The 22,357-nt window shown below is 36.5% G+C and overlaps 1 protein-coding gene across 4 annotated transcripts in view; it reads right to left on the bottom strand.

Moving 5' to 3' along the window:
• Positions 1 to 22,357, bottom strand: part of ATL1 (atlastin GTPase 1) — an 87,544-nt gene that overhangs the window by 58,429 nt on the left and 6,758 nt on the right. For all 4 annotated transcript variants that reach the window (XM_082452155.1, XM_082452152.1, XM_082452154.1 and 1 more), the window contains exon 2: positions 18,617 to 18,786. In XM_082452155.1, coding sequence (XP_082308281.1) covers positions 18,617 to 18,650 — 34 coding nt within the window. In that variant the 5' untranslated portion in view covers positions 18,651 to 18,786. The remainder of the gene's footprint in view (positions 1 to 18,616; positions 18,787 to 22,357) is intronic.

Here is a 22,357-nt window from a genome sequence, read left to right on the forward strand (position 1 = left end):
AACCACGAAGAAACGGACAAATTCTTAGAAAGGTACAATTTTCCAAGACTGAACCTGGAAGAATTAGGAAATATAAACAGACCTATCACAAGTAATGAAATTGCCGTAATTAAAAATCTTCCAACAAACAAAAGTCCAGGACCAGATGGCTTCACAGGCGAATTCTATCAAACATTTAGAGGAGAGCTAACACCAATCCTTCTCAAACTCTTCCAAAATATAGCAGATGGACAAACACTCCCAAATTCATTCTATGAAGCCACTATCACCCTGATACCAAAACCAGAAAAAGATATCACAAAAAAAGAAAATTATTGACCAATAACACTGGTGAACATAGATGCAAAAATCCTGAACAGAATACTAGCAAACAGAGTCCAACAGCACATTAAAAGGATCATACACCATGATCAAGTGGGATTTATCACAAGGATGCAAGGAATCTTCAATATATGCAAATCAATCAATGTGATACACCACATTAACAAACTAAGGAATAAAAACCATATGACCATCTCAATAGATGCAGAAAAAGCTTTCGACAAAATTCAACACCCATTTATGATAAAAACTCTCCAGAAAATGGGCATAGAGGGAACTTACCTCAACATAATAAAGGCTATACATGACAAACCAACAGCAAGCATCATACTCAATATTGAAAAACTGAAAGCATTTCCACTAGGATCAAGAACAACACAAGGATGTCCACTCTCACCACTATTATTCAACATAGTTTTGGAAGTCCTAGCCACAGCAATCAGAGGAGAAAAAGAAATAAAAGGAATACAAACTGGAAAAGAAGGAGTAAAGCTGTCACTGTTTGCAGATGACATGATACTATACATAGAGAATCCTAAAGATGCTACAAAAAAACTACTAGAGCTAATCAATGAATATGGTAAAGTAGTAGGATACAACATTAATGCACAGAAATCTCTTGCATTCCTATACACTGATGATGAAAAATCTGAAAAAGAAATCAAGGAAACACTCCCATTTACCACTGCAACAAAAAGAATAATATAACTAGGAATAAACCTGCCTAAGGAGGTGAAAGACTTGTACTCAGAAAACTATATAACACTGATGAAAGAAATCAAAGATGACATAAACAGATGGAGAAGTACACCATGTTTTTGGATTGGAAGAATCAATATTGTGAAAATGACTATACTGCCCAAAGCAATCTACAGATTCAATGCAATCCCTATCAAACTACCAATGGTATTCTTCACAGAATTAGAACAAAACATCTTACAATTCGTATGGAAACACAAAAGACCCCTAATAGCCAAAGCAATCTTGAGAAAGAAAAACGGAGTTGGAGGAATCAGGCTCCCTGACTTCAAACTATACCACAAAGCTACAGTAATCAAGACAGTATGGTACTGGCACAAAAACAGAAATATAGATCAATGGTACAGGACAGAATGCCCAGAGATAAACCCATGCACATATGGGCACCTAATTTACGACAAAGGAGGCAAGAACAAACAATGGAGAAAAGACAGCCACTTCAACAAGTGGTGCTGAGAAAACTGGACAGCTACATGTAAAAGAATGAAATTAGAACACTCCCTAACACCATACACAAAAATAAACTCCAAATGGATTAAAGACTTAAATGTAAGACCAGACACTATAAAACTTCTAGAGGAAAAACACTCTTTGACATAAACCACAGCAAGATCTTTTTTGATCCACCTCCCAGAGTAACAGAAATAAAAACAAAAATAAACAAATGGGACCTAATTAAACTTAAAAGCTTTTGCACAGCAAAGGAAACCATAAACAAGACAAAAAGAAAAGCCTCAGAATGGGAGAAAATATTTGCAAATGAAACAACAGACAAAGGATTAATCTCCAAAATATACAAACAGCTCATGGAGCTCAATATCAAAAAAACAAACAATCCAGTTAAAAAATGGGCGGAAGACCTAAATAGACATTTCACCAAGGAATACATACAGATGGCCAAGAGGCACATGAAAAGATGCTCATCATCACTATTAGAGAATGCAAATCAAAAGTATGATGAGGTATCACCTCATGCTGGTCAGAATGGCCTTTATGAAAAAAGCTAGAAACAATAAATGCTGGAAAGGGTGTGGTGAAAAGGGAATACTCCTACACTGTTGGTGGGAATGTAAATTGATACAACCACTATGGAAAACAGTATGGAGGTTCCTCAAAAAACTAAAAATAGAACTACCATATGACCCAGCAATCCCACTACTGGGCATATACCCTGAGAAAACCATAATTCAAAAAGAGACATGCACCACAATGGTCACTGCAGCACTATTTACAATAGCCAGGACATGGAACCAACCTAAATGTCTATCGACAGATGAATGGATAAAGAAGATGTGGCACATATATACAATGGAATATTACTCAGCCATAAAAAGAAATGAAATTGAGTTATTTGTAGTGAGGTGGATGGACCTAGAGTCTGTCATACAGAGTGAAGTAAGTTAGAAAGAGAAAAACAAATACCGTATGCTAATGCATATATATGGAATCCAAAAAAAAAAAAAATGGTACTGATGAACCTAGTTGCAGGGCAGGAATAAAGACGTAGGCATAGAGAATGGACTTGATGACATGGGGTGGGATGGTGAAGCTGGGGCGAAGTGAGAGTAGCATCGACATATATACACTACCGGATATAAAATAGTTGGCTGGTGGGAAGCAGCAACATAGCACAGGGAGATCAGCTTGGTGCTTTGCGATGACCTAGAGGGGTGGGATAGGGAGGATGGGAGGGAGGCTCAAGAGGGAGGGGATATGGGGACATGTGTATGCATATGGCTGATTCGCTTTGTTGTGCAGCAGAGACTAACATGGTATTGTAAACCAATTATACTCCAATAAAGATATATTAAAAGAAATATATATATATATACTTGATTTACAGTTTTGTGTTGATTTCTGCTGTACAGCAAAGTGATTCAGTTATACATATATACCCATTCTTTTTTAAAATATTCTTTTCTATTATGGTTTATCACAGGATACTGAATATAGTTCTCTGTTCTATACCATAGGACCTTGTCGTGAAAATTTTTGATAAGTATGTCGGCTAAAAAAATATTCACAACCAAAAAAAAAAAAAAAGAATGCCTGCTCTTCAAAAAATATTGTTAAGAAAATGAAAGGACAAGCCATAGACTTGGAGAAAATACTTGCATATCATATATCTAATAAAGAACTTATATAAGGAATTCATAAAGAACTCTCAAAACTCAATAATAATGAAATAAATTACCCAATTAAAAATGGGAAAAAGACTTGAACTGACAATTAAGGAAAATATATGGATGGAAATTTTACTGTATGTATATTATACCTTAATTTTTTAAACAATAAAAACACCAGTTACATGTCATTATAAAACCAGATACATCTAATAATAAATTTAAATGATGTGCTGGTAGATATTTAACAACCAGCTCTTAGAGGTAGGTGGGTGTGGAAAAGTCCTGATTTGTAGCATTTGCCAATTTCTGTGATATAAATACTACCACTACGACCCCTTTCAATCACGGAGTGTGCTTCTGGGTAAAGATGCACCTGATCATCTCTCATGAGCTAGTATGAGCTGGCTCCAATGTACCCCTGAAATCTAATGACAGATATTTAAGACTTGTACAGAAATATACAAAACATTATTGACAGAAGTATATATTGATACCTGTTCTCAGATTAGAAGGCTCTCTGTTATAAATGTCAATGCTCACCTGGATTCTTAATTTGGTTATAATACCAATCAAATTCTCAGCAATATTTCTAGTTGATTAACAAGTTTATTTCTTTCTTGTACAAATCCTTTTTATGAAGATTAACTAGCTCATATGGAAAGGCTAAGAGCCAAGAAAACAAAGACCACCTTAAAGAAGAACAAAGTTGGGGGATTTACACTAACAGACACTGATAGATATTTTAAATCTACAATAATTAAGGCAGGGTGATATTCTCACAAGGATAGACAAGTAGACGAATAGAGAAGACTAGAGATTTCAGAAACAGACCCACATAGACACAAGCATCTGACTTACAACAATGTGCAATTGCAATAAATGAAGAAAGGATGATCTTCAATAAAGGATGCTAATTAAATTGGATATTCATATAGGGAAAAAAAAATGAACCTTCATCCCTAGCTCTCACCATAAATAAAAATCAATTCCAAATAAATCTTAGATCCAAATGTGAAATAGGAAAAGTGGACAGAGGATACGAACAAGCAACTGACAAAAACCACAATATCAAATGGTTCCACACACAGGAAAAGATCTTCATTCTCATGCAAATAAAAATGAAAAAATATATTGATACATTTTTTACATATCAGATTTACAAAGATCAAAGATAATTCCTTTCATTAGTTGGAATGTGAATCTGTATCCTCAGACACTGCAGGTAGGAATTTAAATGGATTCAGCACCTTCAGGCAGCAATTTGGCAAATAATTATCAAAAATACAAATATACATACTTCTTGACCAAGCAATGCTATTTCAAAGAATTCATCCTGCAGACAGACTCATACACATGCAAAAAACCAGAAGCAGTGTTAATGTCCATCAACAAGGGACTGATTAATGAACTATGGTTCATTCACCTATGAAATATAAGGTAGTTACAAAGAATAAGGAAGCTCATTTGAAATAACTGCCAATATATATTATGAAAAAATAATACAAGGTATAAAACAGTATGTATTGTATAGTATAGTATCACTGGGGAAAAAAGTGTGTAGGAGAGTGTGTTTGGCATATGTGAGGAACAGCAAGGAGTATGGTATGGATGGAGCAGGTTGGGAAGATTATGAAGGGCCGGATCATGCAAAGCAAGACAAGCCAAATCTGAAAGGATTTTGGACAGAGTGGATATTGAGGGTGAGGGAAAGAGAAAAGGCATCAGTGGATGTTTGTATATGATTATCCTGTCCAACTCTACCTTTATATGGTAGGTGTGGATGAGATACATAACTCTGAACTTTTAGTTTAGATGTTCAAGGTCTTTGGGGAGCTACCAACAGGCTAAATGAAGAGGAAGGAGATTATATATTAAGTGTGACGTAAGTATGCTGTAAAATAAAACAAATATCTGAGTTGTGACTTTAAAACAATGAGATAGTTTACAGGAAAAAGTCTCATGACAATGTAAGCCAATTACCATATTAAATATTCCTTTTTGGTAAGGAAACTTTTAAAAATACAGAAATATTTTGTTATTAATAGAATGAAAAATGGAATCGAATTAATCTGTGGAATATTCATAAATATATAATCATTGGTTTGTATTTCATCTAAAGTTAAGAAAGGCTTCCTATCTAAAACCTATTGCTACCATCAATCTATACATATATTTATGGTAATCAATATTTACATATAAAACTATTTAGATAAGCTAAACCCAGATGTCTATCAACTGATAAATGGATCAACAAATGTGGTATACCCATACAACGAAATATTATTCAGCAATAAAAAATGCAGAACCAATACATGTTAAAACATGGATGAACCTTGAAAACGCAATGTTAAATGAAAGAAGCCAGTCACAAAGGACCACATACTGTATGATTCCATTTATATGAAATGTCCAGAAGAGGCAAATCTATAGAGACAGAAAGTGGATTAGTGGTTGCCTAGGACTGGGGAGTGGAAGGGGATTAGGGGGTGATGGCTATCAGGTACAAATTTTCTTTTGGGGGCTAATGAAATGTTCCAAAATTGTGGTGATGAGTGCACAGCCCTGAATACACTAAAAGCCATTGAATTATACACCTTTAAGTGGGTGAATTGTATGGTATATGAATTATATCTCAATAAAGCTGTTTAAAAAACTATTTAGGAAAACTTCAGTTTCTGTAAAAAACGTCAAAATTGAAAACACAGACTGAAAATATCTGGAGAGCAGAGATTGTCTTACTCATGTTTCCATTTCTTAAAAACTTGTAACAGAAGCTTACACAGTAGGCACTCAATAAATATTTATATGAATTTAATAGAAAATAACTGAAAAGTATTAGAATATACAGGATAATCAAGAACAAATATTTTGAGCTTGATTCATTATTCATAACTATATTTTATCTAAGCAATAAATATTATTCTTGCTCTAAAAGAATCCAAAAGTCCATTGGAATGCATGCCAAATCTCTTTAGCACCAGATTTCTACCTTCTTAAATATGATTTGCTTAAACTAAACTTAGTTTCAATTCCTGGAGCACTATGTAAATCTTTAAAAAGCAGGAAACAGGTCAGAAGCAAATCAGATTGGGATTAGCATTTTACTATGGATAATACAAATGTATAGCTTACAAGGAGAGAACCAAAAAATATATATAGTTTCGCCTTTTTACAGACTAAATCTTATATTCAGTAAAGGGATTTTAGGGACTTTTCCATTCTATGTGGTGTTTTAAATCACTGGAAGCTGGCCACTCAGCTACCGAATTAAGATATGTTGAAAGGGAATCTTCAAAAACTTATATATGGAGAATAATCATTTTAATATACTGGAAATGCTGTGGGTGTGTATTTCTAATTTTAATTGTAAACTCTGTAAAAATAAAATCTATACTTCATGTCTCCAGCAAAAATTAAACCTCACAAGATGACTAACTCTGAGTATGTTGAAGCCTTTATAGAGAAAAAGACATAGCACCTAGGAAACCGTCTCTTGGCAACTGAAATTAAAAGGAAATATTATTTCTTCTTAAACTATTATGTCTCTTTCTAACAGTAGAATTTGAAGAATGACAGAGAAAACATTTGAATGAGCACCTGAGAATGATTTCCAAAAACACAGCAAAAGGGAGTATATACAGAAAGGGACAAATAGAGTTGAGGAAACAAAAACAAAAGATTAACTCATAAAACGAATTTTAAGAATGTTTCAGCAAGAGTAGAGATAGAAATTACAATGAGATGATTACACATAACAGACCACAAAACACTACCATGCAGACTCTCAGATTGTTCTGCTGTTAACACCCTTGAGGAGGAGGGTTAAAAGGAATAATGCAGGTCCTGCAACTTCAGAGCCTTGGAAGAAACAAGTAAATCATTTGGCAGGCTGTTTATTTATACTGAATCCAAAAGCATTGCATAAATGGTTAAATGATGCCTCTAGAAGAACAATGTCATCATGATTAGGGCACTGTGTGTGTATATATATAAAATATATATACACATATATTTCATATGTTCATGTATATACATGAAAAGACTTCAATAGAAAGATAAGTAACTGATAAAAAGAAGAAATACTAATGGTTAATAGACACAGGGGGAAAAGTTAGGTCTTCTCAGTAATTAAAGAAATAATGCTAATTAAAAGGAGATAAACTTCTTAGCTTTTATAACTTGCAAAGGTTAAAAAATATATACACTCAGAGTTGGAAACATTAAAAAACACTAAAAAATATATATATACCCTTTAATGAAACAATTCAATTTCTAGGAATTTATCCTAAGGAAATTATCAGGATTGTGCATATGTATTTACCTACATAAAGGTTCATTACAGCATTATTTATATAACAAAAAATTGGAAACAATCTAAATCCCTAACTCTAGGGTACTGTAAGTAAATTATGTCACAGCTATACTATGCAAAATATGGAGCCATTTGAAAGCATGTTATAGAAAAATACCTAATCATGAGAAAATATGTTCACATATTTTAAGAAAAAAAAGCAGATGGGAGTGTAATCCCCATTAAGGAAAACAAATCCTCATGCAGTTATAGTATTTGTTTTCTAAGGAACTGTCTCATCCTTTAATCATCTCTGAGTCAGCTATTTTGAAAATGAGTGGCTACTCTTTCTGCTGAATATTGTCTGTGTCATGCTCAGGTCTATCTCCACCATTCTAAGCTCTTCTTTTTTTTTTATTTAGCCACTGTCTCTTTTTTTTTTAATTATTATTTTATCTTTATTTATTTATTTTGGCTGCATTGGGTCTTTGTTGCTGTGTGAGGGCTTTCTCTGGTTGTGGTGGCAGGGGGGCTACTCTTCGTTTTGGTGTGCAGGCTTCTCATTTCGGTGGCTTCCCTTGTTGTGGAGCACAGGCCCTAGAGCGCGCAGGCTTCAGTAGTTGCCGTGCGTGGGCTCAGTAGTTGTGGCTCGTGGGCTCTAGAGTGCAGGCTCAGTAGCTGTGGTACATGGGCTTAGTTGCTCCGCGGCATGTGGCATCTTCCTGGACCAGGGGTCAAACCCGTGTCCCCTGCATTGGCAGGCGGATTCGTAACCACTGTGCCACCAGGGAAGTCCCTCTAAGCTCTTCTTTACATTGCAGAGACTGGAAGTGTGGAAACTACAGTACTACAATTCTTACAATCCCTTCTTAGCAGGGTTCTGGTTTAGACTTTGCCCATGAAAGACACTCATGACATTCGGAGGCAAGAGTGAAGGTGAAACCTTTACTGCCTTCTAACAGAGTGGACAGATATGTGAGCAGATATGTGAGCACCTATGAGGCTTGCAGCACATGCCAAAAGGAACAGAACTGCAACAATTCACAGACAGTAGCCAACATTTTGAAGGTACTTTCAAGAAGTATGTGCCTGGACCTTTGGAGTGGGAAGAAAGTGTAAGAATATTTGGTCCCATGTGAATGCTTACCAAGGGGCATTTACTGTAGAGGAAGCTCTCAAAAATCAGATGGACAAGGTGACTGACTCATTTTGTGAACGTCAGTCAGCCTCCTACTCCAGCCACTCCTGCTCAGTAGGCCCATAGACTAAAACAGCAAATGACGTATGAAGCATCTATATTAGTATCAGACAAAATAGACTTTGGGGCAAAAAGCAATACTCAGGAGAAAGAGGTTCACTACATAAAAATAAAAGGCTCAGTTCATCAGGAAGATGTAACAAGTCCACATTTGTGTGCACCTAACAACTTAGCTCAAGGTCCATAAACAAAGCTTAAGGGAATATTAAGGGAAAATTGGCAAATCCACTGTCATGTTTTAAAACATCTCTCAGAATTTTAAAGTATCTATCAGATATCAGTATCTGGTAGATCAAGCAGTCCAGAAATCAGTTAGAGTTTGAAAGATATGAACAATACATTTAATAAGCTTGAGCTAACAAACATGTATAGCACACTGCATCAAAAATTAGTAAACAAAAAGTGCTTTTCAAACCTACATGGAATATGTATAAAAATTAAACACGTAGTAGGACATAAAACAAGTTTCAACAAAGTTCACACCAGGTATTCTATAAACCTGAACTGCCCAATATTGCAGCCACTAGCCACATGTGGCTGTTTAAATTAATTAAAATTAAATAAAATTAAGTGTTTGGTCCTCATTCTCACTGGCTATGCTTCAAATACTCAAAAGACACATGGCTAGAGGCTACCATATTGGACAGTATAGATACAGAACATTTCTATCAGCATAGTAAATGGTGCTACTGTACAACATATTCTCTGACTAGAATAAAATTAAGTATGAAATCAATATCAACAAAAATATAATTTAGAAATCCATACTTTCTGTATATTCACAGGTAAAGAAAGAAATCATTGTGGACATTTAAAATACTTCAAACTGACTGAGATTGAATCTACTGCATATCAACACATATAGAATACAGCAAAATTGATATTTAGAGAAAACCTATAGCCCTAAATGCATATATTAGAAAAGAAGGCAAGCTCAAAATAAATGAGCTCAGTATCCAACTTTTTTTTTTAAGTTAAAAAGAGAATATAGAATGAAACCAAAGAAAGTACAAGAAGGAAATGATAGAGATGCACAGAAATTAGGTAAATATAAAAGAAAAAAAGGAGAGATTAACAATAAAAGATATAATAAGGAAGATACAGATAAAATTAAGCAGAGAAAATAATAGAAAATTAAGAACAATCTCATGCCAAGTTGACAAAATGGACCGATTCCAAGAAAAATATAAATTACTAAATCTGACTCAAGAAGAAATAGAAAGCTTTAATTGTTCTATAACCAATACAGAAGCTGAATCAATAGTTCAAAATCTTACTAAAAGAAGACAGGAGGTTCAGATGGTTTAATAGATTAGTTTTCCCACACTGGATCATTCTAATCTCACATAAACACTTCTAGAGAATCAAAAAGAGAAGAAAAAAAATTTCCCCCCACTCATTTTATAAAGTTAATATAACCTTGATACCAAAGGCAGAAAAGGAAAGTATAAAAAAAGAAAATTAGTTGTAAACATGCTTGGAAATATCTTTAAAAGATTAGCAAATCCAGCAATGTATTTAAAAAGGTAATACAGTAGGTCTAGCCTGGGTTTATTCCAGGAATGCAAGATCACTTCAACAAAGAAGATCTTTTAATATAATTAAACACATTAAAAAATTAAAGAATAAAAGCCATATGATTATTTCAATAATTACAGAAAAAGCAGTCATTATAATTCAATATGCAGTGATGAGGTTTTAAAAAAATATTACTTAGGAATAAAGGAGAACATTCTTAATCTGATTAAGACAGGAAAAAGACATAATAGACAAAGATTAAAAGAAATGAACAAAGCAATAAGTACTGCAGATGATAGGTTTCTTTATGTAGAAAACCCTAAAAAATCAAAAGGCAATTTAGCTGAATTAATAAGACAGTTTAATAAGGTTCCTAGATATAAGATAAATATGTAAAAGCCGATTACATTTTATATACTATTAATAGCCAAATATATATATACATATATACACAGTTGATATTTGAACAACACAGGTTTGAATTGCACAGGTCCACTTACACGTGGATTTTTTTCAATAAATACACAGTTGGCCCTCCATACTGGCAGGTTCTGCATCAGTGGATTCAACCAACTGTGAATCATACACTATGTTTACAATTCGTGGTTGGCTGACTCTGCCTAAGCAGAACCCACAAATATAAAGGGCAGACTATAGGACTTGAGCATCTGTGGGTTTTGGCATCTGCAGAAGGTCCTGGAACCAATCCCCCACAGATACTGAGGGATGATTGTAATAGGGGAAAAAATCATAACAACAAAAAATGTAAGGAACATAAGAGCAAAACTAACAAATGATAAGCAGGCCATTCAAGGAGAGTTTTTAAACTACTGCAAGACATCAAGAAACAAAAGCTAAATAAATGAAGGAATATGCCATGTACATGGATAGGAATATTTAATATAGTAAAAATCTTGATTCTATCAAATTAATCTACAAATCGGATGCAATTTTAATTTTAAAAATCCCAACTGGGCTTTCCAAAGAACTTGAAAGCCAAAAGCCAAGAATAAAGAACAAGAAAAAGCCATAAGGCATATAGAAAATAAACAGCAAAATGACAGAAGTAAATCCCTCCTTATCAGTACGTTACATTAATGTAAATGGATTCAGCTCTCCAATCAAAAGACAGAGACTGGTATAATGAATAAAAAAAAATATGATCCAGCTACATGTTGTCTACAAGAGATTCACTTTGGATCCAAAGACACAAATAGGTTGAAAGTGAAAGGATGGAAAAAGATATTCCAATTCTAATGGTAAGCAAAGGAGAACAGGAGTGGTTATATTAATATGCGGACAAAATAGACTTTAACTCAAAAAGTTGAAACAAAGAGGGACATTATATATTAATAAAGGTTCAATGCAGCAAGAAGATATAACAATTATAAACATTTATACATTTAATAACAGGCCATCAAAATATGTGAAGTGTTAAGTTGGAGACTTCAATACCCCACACTCATAATGGATAGAACAATCAAACAGAAGATAGGCAAGGAAATAGAGAATCTGAACAACACAGTAAATCAACTAGGTCTAACAGACTTATATAGAACATTCTACCCAACAACAGAATACACATTCTTCTCAAGTATATATAGGACATTCTCTAGGATAGATCATATGCTAGACCACAAGATTATATGCTAGACCACAAATTAAGTCTCAGTGGATTTTTAAAAGATAGATATCATATAAAAAATATCTTCTCTAACCCATAGTGGAATTAAGTTAGAGATGAGTAACAGAAGTAAAACTGGAAAATTCACAAATCTGTGGAAATTAAGCAGCACACTCATAAACATCCAATCAATCAAAGAAGAAATAAACAAGAGAAATTAGGAAATGAAATGCAAATAAAAACTACAATGAGATACCACCTCACACCTATCAGGATGGCTACTATTCATAAAAACAGAAAAGAACAAGTGCTGGTGAGGATGTAGAGGAATTACAACCCTTGTGCACTATTAATGGGAAAGTAAAATGGTACAGCCACTGTGGAATACAGTATGAAAGTTCCTCAAAAAATTAAAACTATAACTACATGATTCAGCAGTTCTACTTCTAGGTATATACCCAAAGAATTGAAAGCAGGTCTCAGATGTATTTGAACACCCATGTTCATAATAGCGTTATTTACAGATGCCAAAATGTAGAAGCAACGTAAGTGTTTATTGACAGATGGATGGAAAAGCAAAATGTGGTATATACAGTCAATGAAATGTTACTCAGTTTTAAAAAGGAAGAAAATTCTGACATATGCTACAACATGGATGAAACTTAAGGACACTACGCTAAGTGAAATAAGCCAGTCATAAAAAGACAAATACTTGATTCCACTTATATGAGATACTTAGAGTAGTCAATATCACAGAGGCAGAAAGCAGAATGATGGTTGCCAGGGGCTGGGGGAGGAGGGAATGGGGAGTTAGTGTTTAATGGGTACAGATGCTTTGCAAGATGAAAAGAATTCTGGAGATGGATGGCAGTGGTGGTTGTACAACAACATGATGTACTTAGCACTACTGAGCTGCACACTTAAATATGGTTAAGATGGTAAATTTTATGTTATGTGTATTTTACCACAATTTTAAAAAAATGAAAAAAAAGAGACATGCAAAATTTTAAAACCAAATATTATAGGAGAAAATTTTATAACTTTGAGGTAGAGGAAGATTTCTTAAAACACAAAGAGCACAAACCATAAAGGAAAATATTAAATTGAGTTTTTTTTTTTTAATTAATTAATTTATTTATTTTTGGCTGTGGTGGGTCTTCGTTTCTGTGCGAGGGCTTTCTCTAGTTGCGGCAAGCGGGGGCCACTCTTCATCGCGGTGCGCGGGCCTCTCACTATCGCGGCCTCTCTTGTTGCAGAGCACAGGCTCCAGACGCGCAGGCTCAGTAGTTGTGGCTCACGGGCCTAGTTGCTCTGCAGCATGTGGGATCTTCCCAGACCAGGGTTTGAACCCGTGTCCCCTGCATTAGCAGGCAGATTCTCAACCACTGCGCCACCAGGGAAGCCCCAAAATTGAGTATTTTTAAATATAAAATTTCTGTTTACTAAAATATACCATCAAGAGAGCAAAGTCACATCACAAAGTAGCAAAGGACAAATAACCTGAAAAAAGATCAGCAAAGGGCAAACAGGCAGAGTAGGAAATAGTAATGGTTAATAAATGTATGAAAATATACTCACACCTCATTGGTAATCAGTAAAACACAGATTTAAACCATAGTGAGATATCATTTCACATCTATTATAATACCAAGTGTGGGTATTATAAGTAAACAAAATACTTTGTGGAAAAATGTATATGCTAGATTCCATTTATTTTAGGTTCTTAAAAATGTAAAACTAAATAATATATAATTTAGTAATATATGTTACATATATACACATATACATATATATTATATATATAACATATATATAATATATATGTTATATATATATTATATATATATATATATAAAATGATCAGGAAATGAGAAACACCAAATTTATGAAAGTATTTATAAGGAGACATTGCCATAAAGGAGGGGGCACCCAAGCAGTGTCAAAATATTGATAAAGTTCTACTTTTTCAGCTGGGGAGGGGGGATACAGGTGCTCATTATTATACTTTTTAAAACTGAACATCTATGTTTTATTTTTCTTTTGTATATATAGACATTTTTATAGAATAATTTTTATGTAAAAGAGCCTCCAAATTTAAAAATATGCAACTATTTTTTATGACTAAAGTTTCTCACAGTAAATCATTTTCCTGATGATCACAGGTTATACTTACTACTTACAGTCTAGTCACTGGTTTCTAAAGATAATAAAGGCTACAGAGTTTGAAATGGAGGAAAGATATAACCCGAGAGCCATCAAGACAAGGTAAACAGATATAAAGTATAAAATATATATGAAAAAATATGTAGGGAAGGCAAATTAAATTAGAATAATGTGGAGGGAAGAGTCTGTAGGGGAAGTACATGTATGACCCAATAGAAATTTTATTTTGTTTCAGGAGGAACAGATATATAGAAAATGAGGCAAGTACAAAGGGACACAGGGTCTCATTTCAAGGAAAACAGAATACAGCCAATTGGAAAAGAAAGATCAGGAGATTACTATAATCAAGGTTGTTTTTAACCTTTCCTCAAAAAACAAAAACAGAAACCTAAAAATTAATTTTCAACAAATGCCTTTTCAATAAATAGACATTTCCTACACTTACTGAGAAGCTAAGAGTTTTTTTTAAAGGGGCAGGAAAAGCTGACACTTTAGTGCAAATATTCTTCTTCTAAAGCAATATTGCACCAACAGTTTCTGTTATATTGCAGAAAACTCAAATTTCCAGGTGGTATCCCAAGTTTTTAAGCAACTGTGATTAACAGAAACAAATAAATAAAAACGGGTACACTTCTGTTTTGTTTCTGGGAGTACTTAAACTCTAAGCCCAACATTGAAATACTGCTTTCTGGGCTACTGCTTCTGATATTCATCTGTCTCCTTTGTCTTCCATACTAGCATATTCTTTGCCTTCTTTTCCAGTCCAAAGCGATCAAGTTTATAGAGCATTGATTTCTTATACCAGCTTAAGCCTAGACAGGCTTGTTGTGGCACCTATTGGATTCTGTTTTAATTCCTTGTCCTCATCACACGGACCAGGTAAACAAACAACCTTTAATTTAAATCTTAGGTCTATAACATAAATTATCAAACCTCTGGGAAGTTATACTCTCTGAGTCTCAGATTCCTTATATATTAAAATAAGGATAATAATGCCTACCTTGTAAGAATTGACTTTTAAATGCTTAAATTTATTCAAACTTCTAGTTCAGTGTAGATTCAGGTACAGGTGGTGGGATTCTCAGTTTTGGAAGCACAGATTTGCTTCCCAGTTGTATGTATGGGTATGATCCTCAAACACCACCCAACTCTGGGTGTCAGCAGAGATGCTTTTCTGTTTTCTAGCTTCCATGGCCCCTGTAGGACCTAACAGCACTCTGACCACTCAGATAAAAATAATACCTGTTATTGGTCCTATAGGGCCCTTATCTGAACTTTAGGTCCCCCGTACAAATTTTGCAAGTATCTCTCTTGCCCTTTTCTTGGAAATCCTATATTTTCCAATTCTGGATAGTTTAGCTTTCCCCTCCGCCCTTTGATTTCTAACTCGTCTGAAAAGTATGTGTTTAGCTAGATGATAAGGTCAGTTTACTGTCTTCCTTTCTAAGCTATCACCTGAGTTTTTTTCTCATCAGAGACCTCTGCCTTCTATGAGGGCCTGTTTTCTCTATTAACCTCACACCATGCCCCATTAAACATAAAAACATTCCATAGCATTATGTTATAGAAAATAAATTAGAAGACAACTCTAGGTTCTAATCTCAGTCCTTTAACTTACTAAATACTATGTGACTTTCACCAAGTTATTTAACCTACCTGAGACTCAGTTTTTTCATCTGCAAACAGGGAATATGTCTTGACAACTTAGGAGGCTAAAGATCAAATGCAATAATGCAGATGAATGTGTCTTTAAAACTATAGTTCTGGGGCTTCCCTGGTGGCACAGTGGTTGAGAATCTGCCTGCCAATGCAGGGGACACGGGTTCGAGCCCTGGTCTGGGAAGATCCCACATGCCACGGAGCAACTGGGCCCGTGAGCCACAACTACTGAGCCTGCGCGTCTGAAGCCTGTGCTCCGCAAGAAATGAGGCCGCGATAGTGAGAGGCCTGCGCACCGCGATGGGGAGCGGCCCCCGCTCGCCACAACTAGAGAAAGCCCTCGCACAGAAACGAAGACCCAACACAGCCAAAAATAAATAAATAAATAAATAAATTTATTAAAAAAAAAAAAACAACTATAGTTCTAAACAGTGCAGAAAGTATTATCCATTCAACAAAATACTGGCGATGGCAAAAAAATCAAGTCAAACTGCCAGAGTTGGAGTCCTAGCTCTATTATTTACCTTTTAATATGTAAAATGAGTATTATAATACCTACTTCATATGATATTAGCTCAGTGATGTTAGTTATTATTGTTATTATTAAATGCCTATTACATGTTAGGCATTGTACTAGATGCTGGTAATAAAATGGAATCAAGACAGACATGGCTAACATCTTTGCCAAAAACTTCTACTATGTCCTACTCCATATGCTACATTTTCTAAGTCATTTATGTCATATACACTTTACAGCAAAGAAAAATCTGAGTAGTAAAGCATTTCCATAGAGCATCAAGATAAGACCCCACAATTCCACTATTTCTTTTCTGTGAAATTTCCAGTGAACACATAGTAACTGTGGTATTTCTTTTCTTAATTCATCACTTGACTCAAAACTCTTTTCATGACTTCTGGGTAAACTGCCTAGAATACGTTTCTATCAAATGTAAATAAGACAGTGCTTCTGAAGGTAACATCCAAAGATGATCTGCTTCTCAATCACCTAAAATGCTAATAAAAGGCAGATTCCTAGACCTTATTTCAGACGTATTGATTCAAAAGCTCTGGCTGGAAGATGTGGGAATCTGCATTTCTAATAAGTTCCCAGTGTGATTTTTATGCAAATCCCATTTGAGAACCACATTCTCAAGAAAGAAAAAACCTCCACTACATAAGAAATTTATAACCAAAGGCAATACTGAAAAATAATGATCCAAAGCTTCGTGAAGGAGAAAAATTTTAATCGTCGGAATAAATTTTCACATGCCTGTCTCTTAACAGGGTTGAGTCCACAGTGCACAGACACACCTTAACTGTGACTGTTCAAGAAACTCCTATTCTGGAGGCCAAGGAAAAGGATGGAACGGGGACACTCTGAAAAACTTCACCGATATTTCAGAAGACGCAAACAAAACGGTGTTATTGCAGTAGTCACGCCTACTAAAACTGGGATTTGGTGACAACAGAAAATGGAACCGATTTCTCTTAAACTCAGACAACTAAAGACAGACCTCCCTCCTCCAACTCCCCACATCTACCATAAACCTTGGATAATCTCTCAAATGTAGACTTTGTCTACTTGGGAGTTAAGCTGGTCCTGTGACCAATCAGAGGCAAGGAAAAATATGATCTTTTGATAAAAGATAATCAATTTTCATAAAAGATAACCAAAATGACTAATGAAAATTTAAATTTATACCTCTCAATCTGATGGACAGTTATAGAAGAGATCTCACTGAGACACGGAAGAGAGTCAATCAAGGAGCTCTGAACTCCTAGTGCCTGTAAACTTTCCAAATAACAATTCAAAGCTAATGAACAAACTACTTCTCTGCCCACTAAGCCACACTGGTCTGAGATCTGCTCTGGTGCAGATAATAAAATGCCCTAAGATGGCAGTGGGTTCACTGTGACTGGAAGAAGTCGGGAGCCCAAAGAGGAAAGAGACGCCCAACCTGCCCACACTAACTGTCCGTCCGCACCCAGTATGGAGCAGCAGAGCGGGCGGGGCTGCGATTTCTCCCGCATCACTGCGCTCTCTCTTCTCCGCCTGCGTGAGCGCCGCCCTCCCACTCGCGGCGTGAACCCACTGGGCCTAGCCTTTCCTTCCCCCTCCCCTCGGCCTGATGCTGAATCATGAGCCCTATATCTCCAAAAGGTAAAATCTAAGAACAATGCCACCCTTAGGGCCGGCCTGAATGGGGTACCAGGTCGGGGTGGGGCGGAAGGCTGGAAACCACAACTTTGCTCCCCTTCTTCCCAAATTCCCCACCCAACCCCCAGATGAAAATGAGTACCGCAGCCTTAGGGGATTCCCAAGCGGCACCCCTTCTCAGGCGTCGCTCGGGTTGGCAATGGACAGACCTGGGCCCGGCGCGCTCCGCCTCATTGTTCCAACGCTGCCTACCAGCCCGCCCGCCCGCCCGCCTGCCCGAAGTCCGAGCCCTGCAAGGCCGGGGAGCTCGCAGCTCGTGGGGAAGGGGTGGGCGATCTCCGCCCCTCTCCTGTAACCACCGCCCCCTGCCCACCACCCTCGCCCTTCCTGCCAACCTCCTTTCGCTAAAGCGGAACCAGCGAGTCCCCCGGAGGCGACCGGGTGGGTGCTGTCCAAATGCTGGGAGGAGGAGGACTGGGGTGGGGAGGGTGGGGAGAAGCGAGAGTCTCTGGCCTGCGCTCGGCTGCAGCCTTCGCCCCACCGCCCCACAGCGAGATGCCGGTTCCACGGGTCCCGCTCGGCCACGGTTCCTCCCGCCCGACAGGGAGCCGCTCGGCGGTGGCCATCTCCCAGCCCTGGATGCTGGCGCCGAGCAGCCCTTGGCCCTCCTCGTCTCCAGAAGCAGAAGGCGGAGGGCCCGTCCCCGTGCAGGCTGCAGAAGTCACCATATGCTACTCACCCCAACTGTTTCTGTCCCTGCGGTTCTTGGCCATGGTGGTCCGGGGACTGGTGGCGGTGGGGCGCTGTCACGGCGCTCGCTCTTCCCCCGGCCGCAGGTTGCTGGCGGTGGGAGGCTCTGTGCCTGCGCTGGGCGCAGTTCACTCAGACTCTGAGGATGTTGCTGTGGCGCTGGTGGGAAGGAGTGGGGAGGAGAAGGGAGGAGAAAGGGATGAACCAAGCTCAGCATCACAAGCCCAAGTTCACACAAATACCAGCGTCACACCCTCCCTACCTCAGCCCACCCCCAGAGCCTGAAGACAGTGACAATGTACTGCAACATTTTCGATGGAAAAAACATACAAATAAACAGCACCCCCTTACACACTCAAAGAATTTAACAGCATTATACAGTCAGAAATAACACAAGCCAATATACTGCATGATTCTGTATGTTCAAATACCTGTTTCCTAGACCAGTTACATATTAGTAGAAACACGCTGGCAACATTTATATAGCCAAAGAAATTTTAAAAATCTGCATTTATCTACCAGGTACCATTCCCCCCCTAATTTAAAAGCAAGGTCACATTAGTAAAGAGGGTATCATGCATTCTTGTACCTGTATACTGAACAGGCCTGTCTTTTAAAATTAGGATATCAAATTTAGATTAAGATCAAGATAAATGAAAGCTGGAGATTCACCATAATCTGTAACTAACTCCATTCTAGAGGGCAAAATTTCCCACTAGATGTGCAGAGATATCATCTGGCATTATACTGACAAATATTCTAAGTAAAGTCATACTACATAGTCTGGAAGAGCCTTGGCCGTAACAAAGGTTGCACGCAATTTTGAAAGCAAAAGGCAGTAAATACTTTAAAAAAACATTCTCAATCTCTCCCTTTTCACTGGTTTCTTCCTCTTTCCCTATAAACTTAATTTTCAATGTCCTAGAAACACTGTCCCTTCATGCTACCTGACCCTCAAGATACCATCATCCCATTCCTCACCTCCTCACACAGTTTTCACCTGCATTTGGTTGTTGCCCATACTCTACACAGATCAGTTCTGCCTAGGAGATTATTGCTAGCTTCTTAATTACCAGATCCTTGGTCTCTGTTTACTCCTCATCATAAGCAACTCTTCACTCTGTGTGCCCTCAATGTAATTTACTATGATGGCTTCAGACAGGACCTCCATCCATGCTGTTGATTCCCAAATCTACTCTTCTAGTCTGAAGCTCTCTTGAGGAGAGATAATCATCATTCCAGAGCTGAATTTATAACTGCCTGAGGTCATCTTCACTTTGTTTTCCTACTGACACTTCAAAATCAATATGTCAAAAACCAAACTCTCTCACTCACCACTGCCAAATCTTATGCATTTCATATTTCAGTTAATGGTTCTATGACCTCAGAACACTGTAAACAAAGTTTACATTACGGTTTTAAAGGAGACTGTGTTCAACAGAGTTGCATTCCCTAAACACTAATGAGACAACATAGGAAGACAGAAATTAACTCACCCCATACCTACAAACCAAATTCATTAAATAAAAAGAAGCGTGTTCTGCTTTTCTTGTATTTCTTTACTATAATTCTCAGCTCACATTCTAGCCTGACAATCCCTTTCAGGTGAATCCCATTAAAAAAGAGTACAGTAGATTCCACCCCAAAAATGTTATATATGTAATTCAGTATCTATTCCTAATTGAAAAAGAAACATCTTTAAAAAACTCTTTTTCTGTTGTAATCTGTGAGATAATACTTGAGACTGTGTGAATGTCTTGGCCAAGAACTTTTCATCCAATGGTTTTTAGCATCCACTGACATCCTTGCCTGAACTGACTTTACATTAGTGATTTTAAAATAATTATACCATTTCTTTTACATTCTACATTTAGTAGTTGGCATTTCTTCTGCCACCTTTGTTTGTTGAGTACCACTATCCACTTCATGGATTCATAAAATCTAAAAAAACTTCACTGTATCATTTACCATCATTATTCTTTCTAATGCTCAAATTGCCCTAAACTTGACCAATGGTAGCCCCTTCAAGTTAACACCTGTGTCCTTTTAACATGTCCTATTTGTCTTTGATCATTTTCCTTGTTTTCTGGCACAAGAAAATGTTTCAAGTTTCCCTTGTATTTTCCCTGCCTCAGAACTAGGATTAACTGGTCCTCCAAGAAACTCTGGCTGCTTTTAATGAGAAAAGGAATTTAGAAACCAAGATCTGAATGCTAGCTGTGCTCACTGCTAGCTGGAATTTCACTGTTTCTAGACTCTTTCAGTGGACATTGTTAGAACACATTTATTTTTTAAAACCATAAGTTTAATCTAGTCTAAAGAAATACCTCCAACAGTATGAAAATACATACATACAGAGTAATTTATTGCAGCATTTTTGTTATTGCAATATGTTGGAAATAACCTAAATGCCCATATATAGGAGAGTGGTTAAATACACTATAATACATGTGCACAATGGAATACTATGTAGCTATAAAAAAGAATACAGAAGATCTTTATGAACTGATAAATACTGATTTCCAGAATACACTGTTAAATGGAAAAAAAAAAAAAACCCCAAAGCACAAATACTTTACCCATCCTGTAAGAAAGAAAAGCATATAAAAAATGTATGTGCTCCTCTGTGCAAAAGAAATACAGGATAAACCAGAAACCAATGAGATAAGTTATCTACAGGAGATGAGTGAGAATAGGATGGAAGCAATGGAAGAATGGGAATAGGGTAGCAAGGATTAGGAGGACTGATGCTTCTCTAAGCGTAACCTTTTCATAAAGCCCTGACTGTTAGAACCATGGCAATGTTTCACATTCTCCAAAATAAATAACTAAAATCAATCATGGTGGGATGAATTGGGAGATTGGGATTGACATATATACATTAATATGTATAAAATAGATAACTAATAAGAACTTGCTGTATAAAAAATAAATTAATTAAATTTTAAAAAATAAATCAATCAGGATATGGGGCTAGGGGTGGAAGGAACTCAAAATGGAATTACAAACAGTAAAAAAAAAAAAAAAGTGAACCTAACTATATTACAGGGGAATAACATAACTACACTGAAGTGCTTTCTAAACCTTAGGAGCTTTAGAAAATAGTATTTTGATTGTATGCTGTAAGACTAAAGACAAAAACTGTATACAAGTATTGCTCTTTAGTTCATAATTTTTTTTTCTCCCAGGACATACGTGGGTTAGCAATTCTGAAATTAGTTATGTTTGCAGTATAATTGCAGTAATTTGCAGTATAAATATATCATGTGTAATCAGAGCCAGATTTCTTGCTTTTGGAGATGAAGTTATAATAAGGAGAGGGGAAGGACAGAATGAACCCTGTGGTGTTGAACTGGAATCTGAGGTATCAGTATGATACAGTAAAAACACAAATAGCAGAATTTAAAAAAAATGGGCAGAGGCTCTAAATAGACATTTCTCCATAGAAGATATACAAATGGCCAAGAAGCACATGAAAAGATTATTTAATGTTTTTAGTCACTAGGGAAATGCAAATCAAAATTTGAAAAACTACAATGAGACATCACCTCAGACTGTAACCAAAAAGAAAGACAATAAAAAGTGTTGGTGAGGATGTGGAGAAACTGGCACTGCTGGTGGGAATATAGCCACTTTGGAAAACAGTCTGGCTGCTTCTCAAAAAGTTAGATATAGAGTTACCAATTGGCCCAGCAATTCCACTCATAGATATATACCCCAAAGAAATGAA

The sequence above is a fragment of the Balaenoptera physalus genome, assembly GCF_965194825.1.
Source record: "Balaenoptera physalus genome assembly, chromosome: 2".
NCBI classification, from domain to species: domain Eukaryota; kingdom Metazoa; phylum Chordata; class Mammalia; order Artiodactyla; family Balaenopteridae; genus Balaenoptera; species Balaenoptera physalus.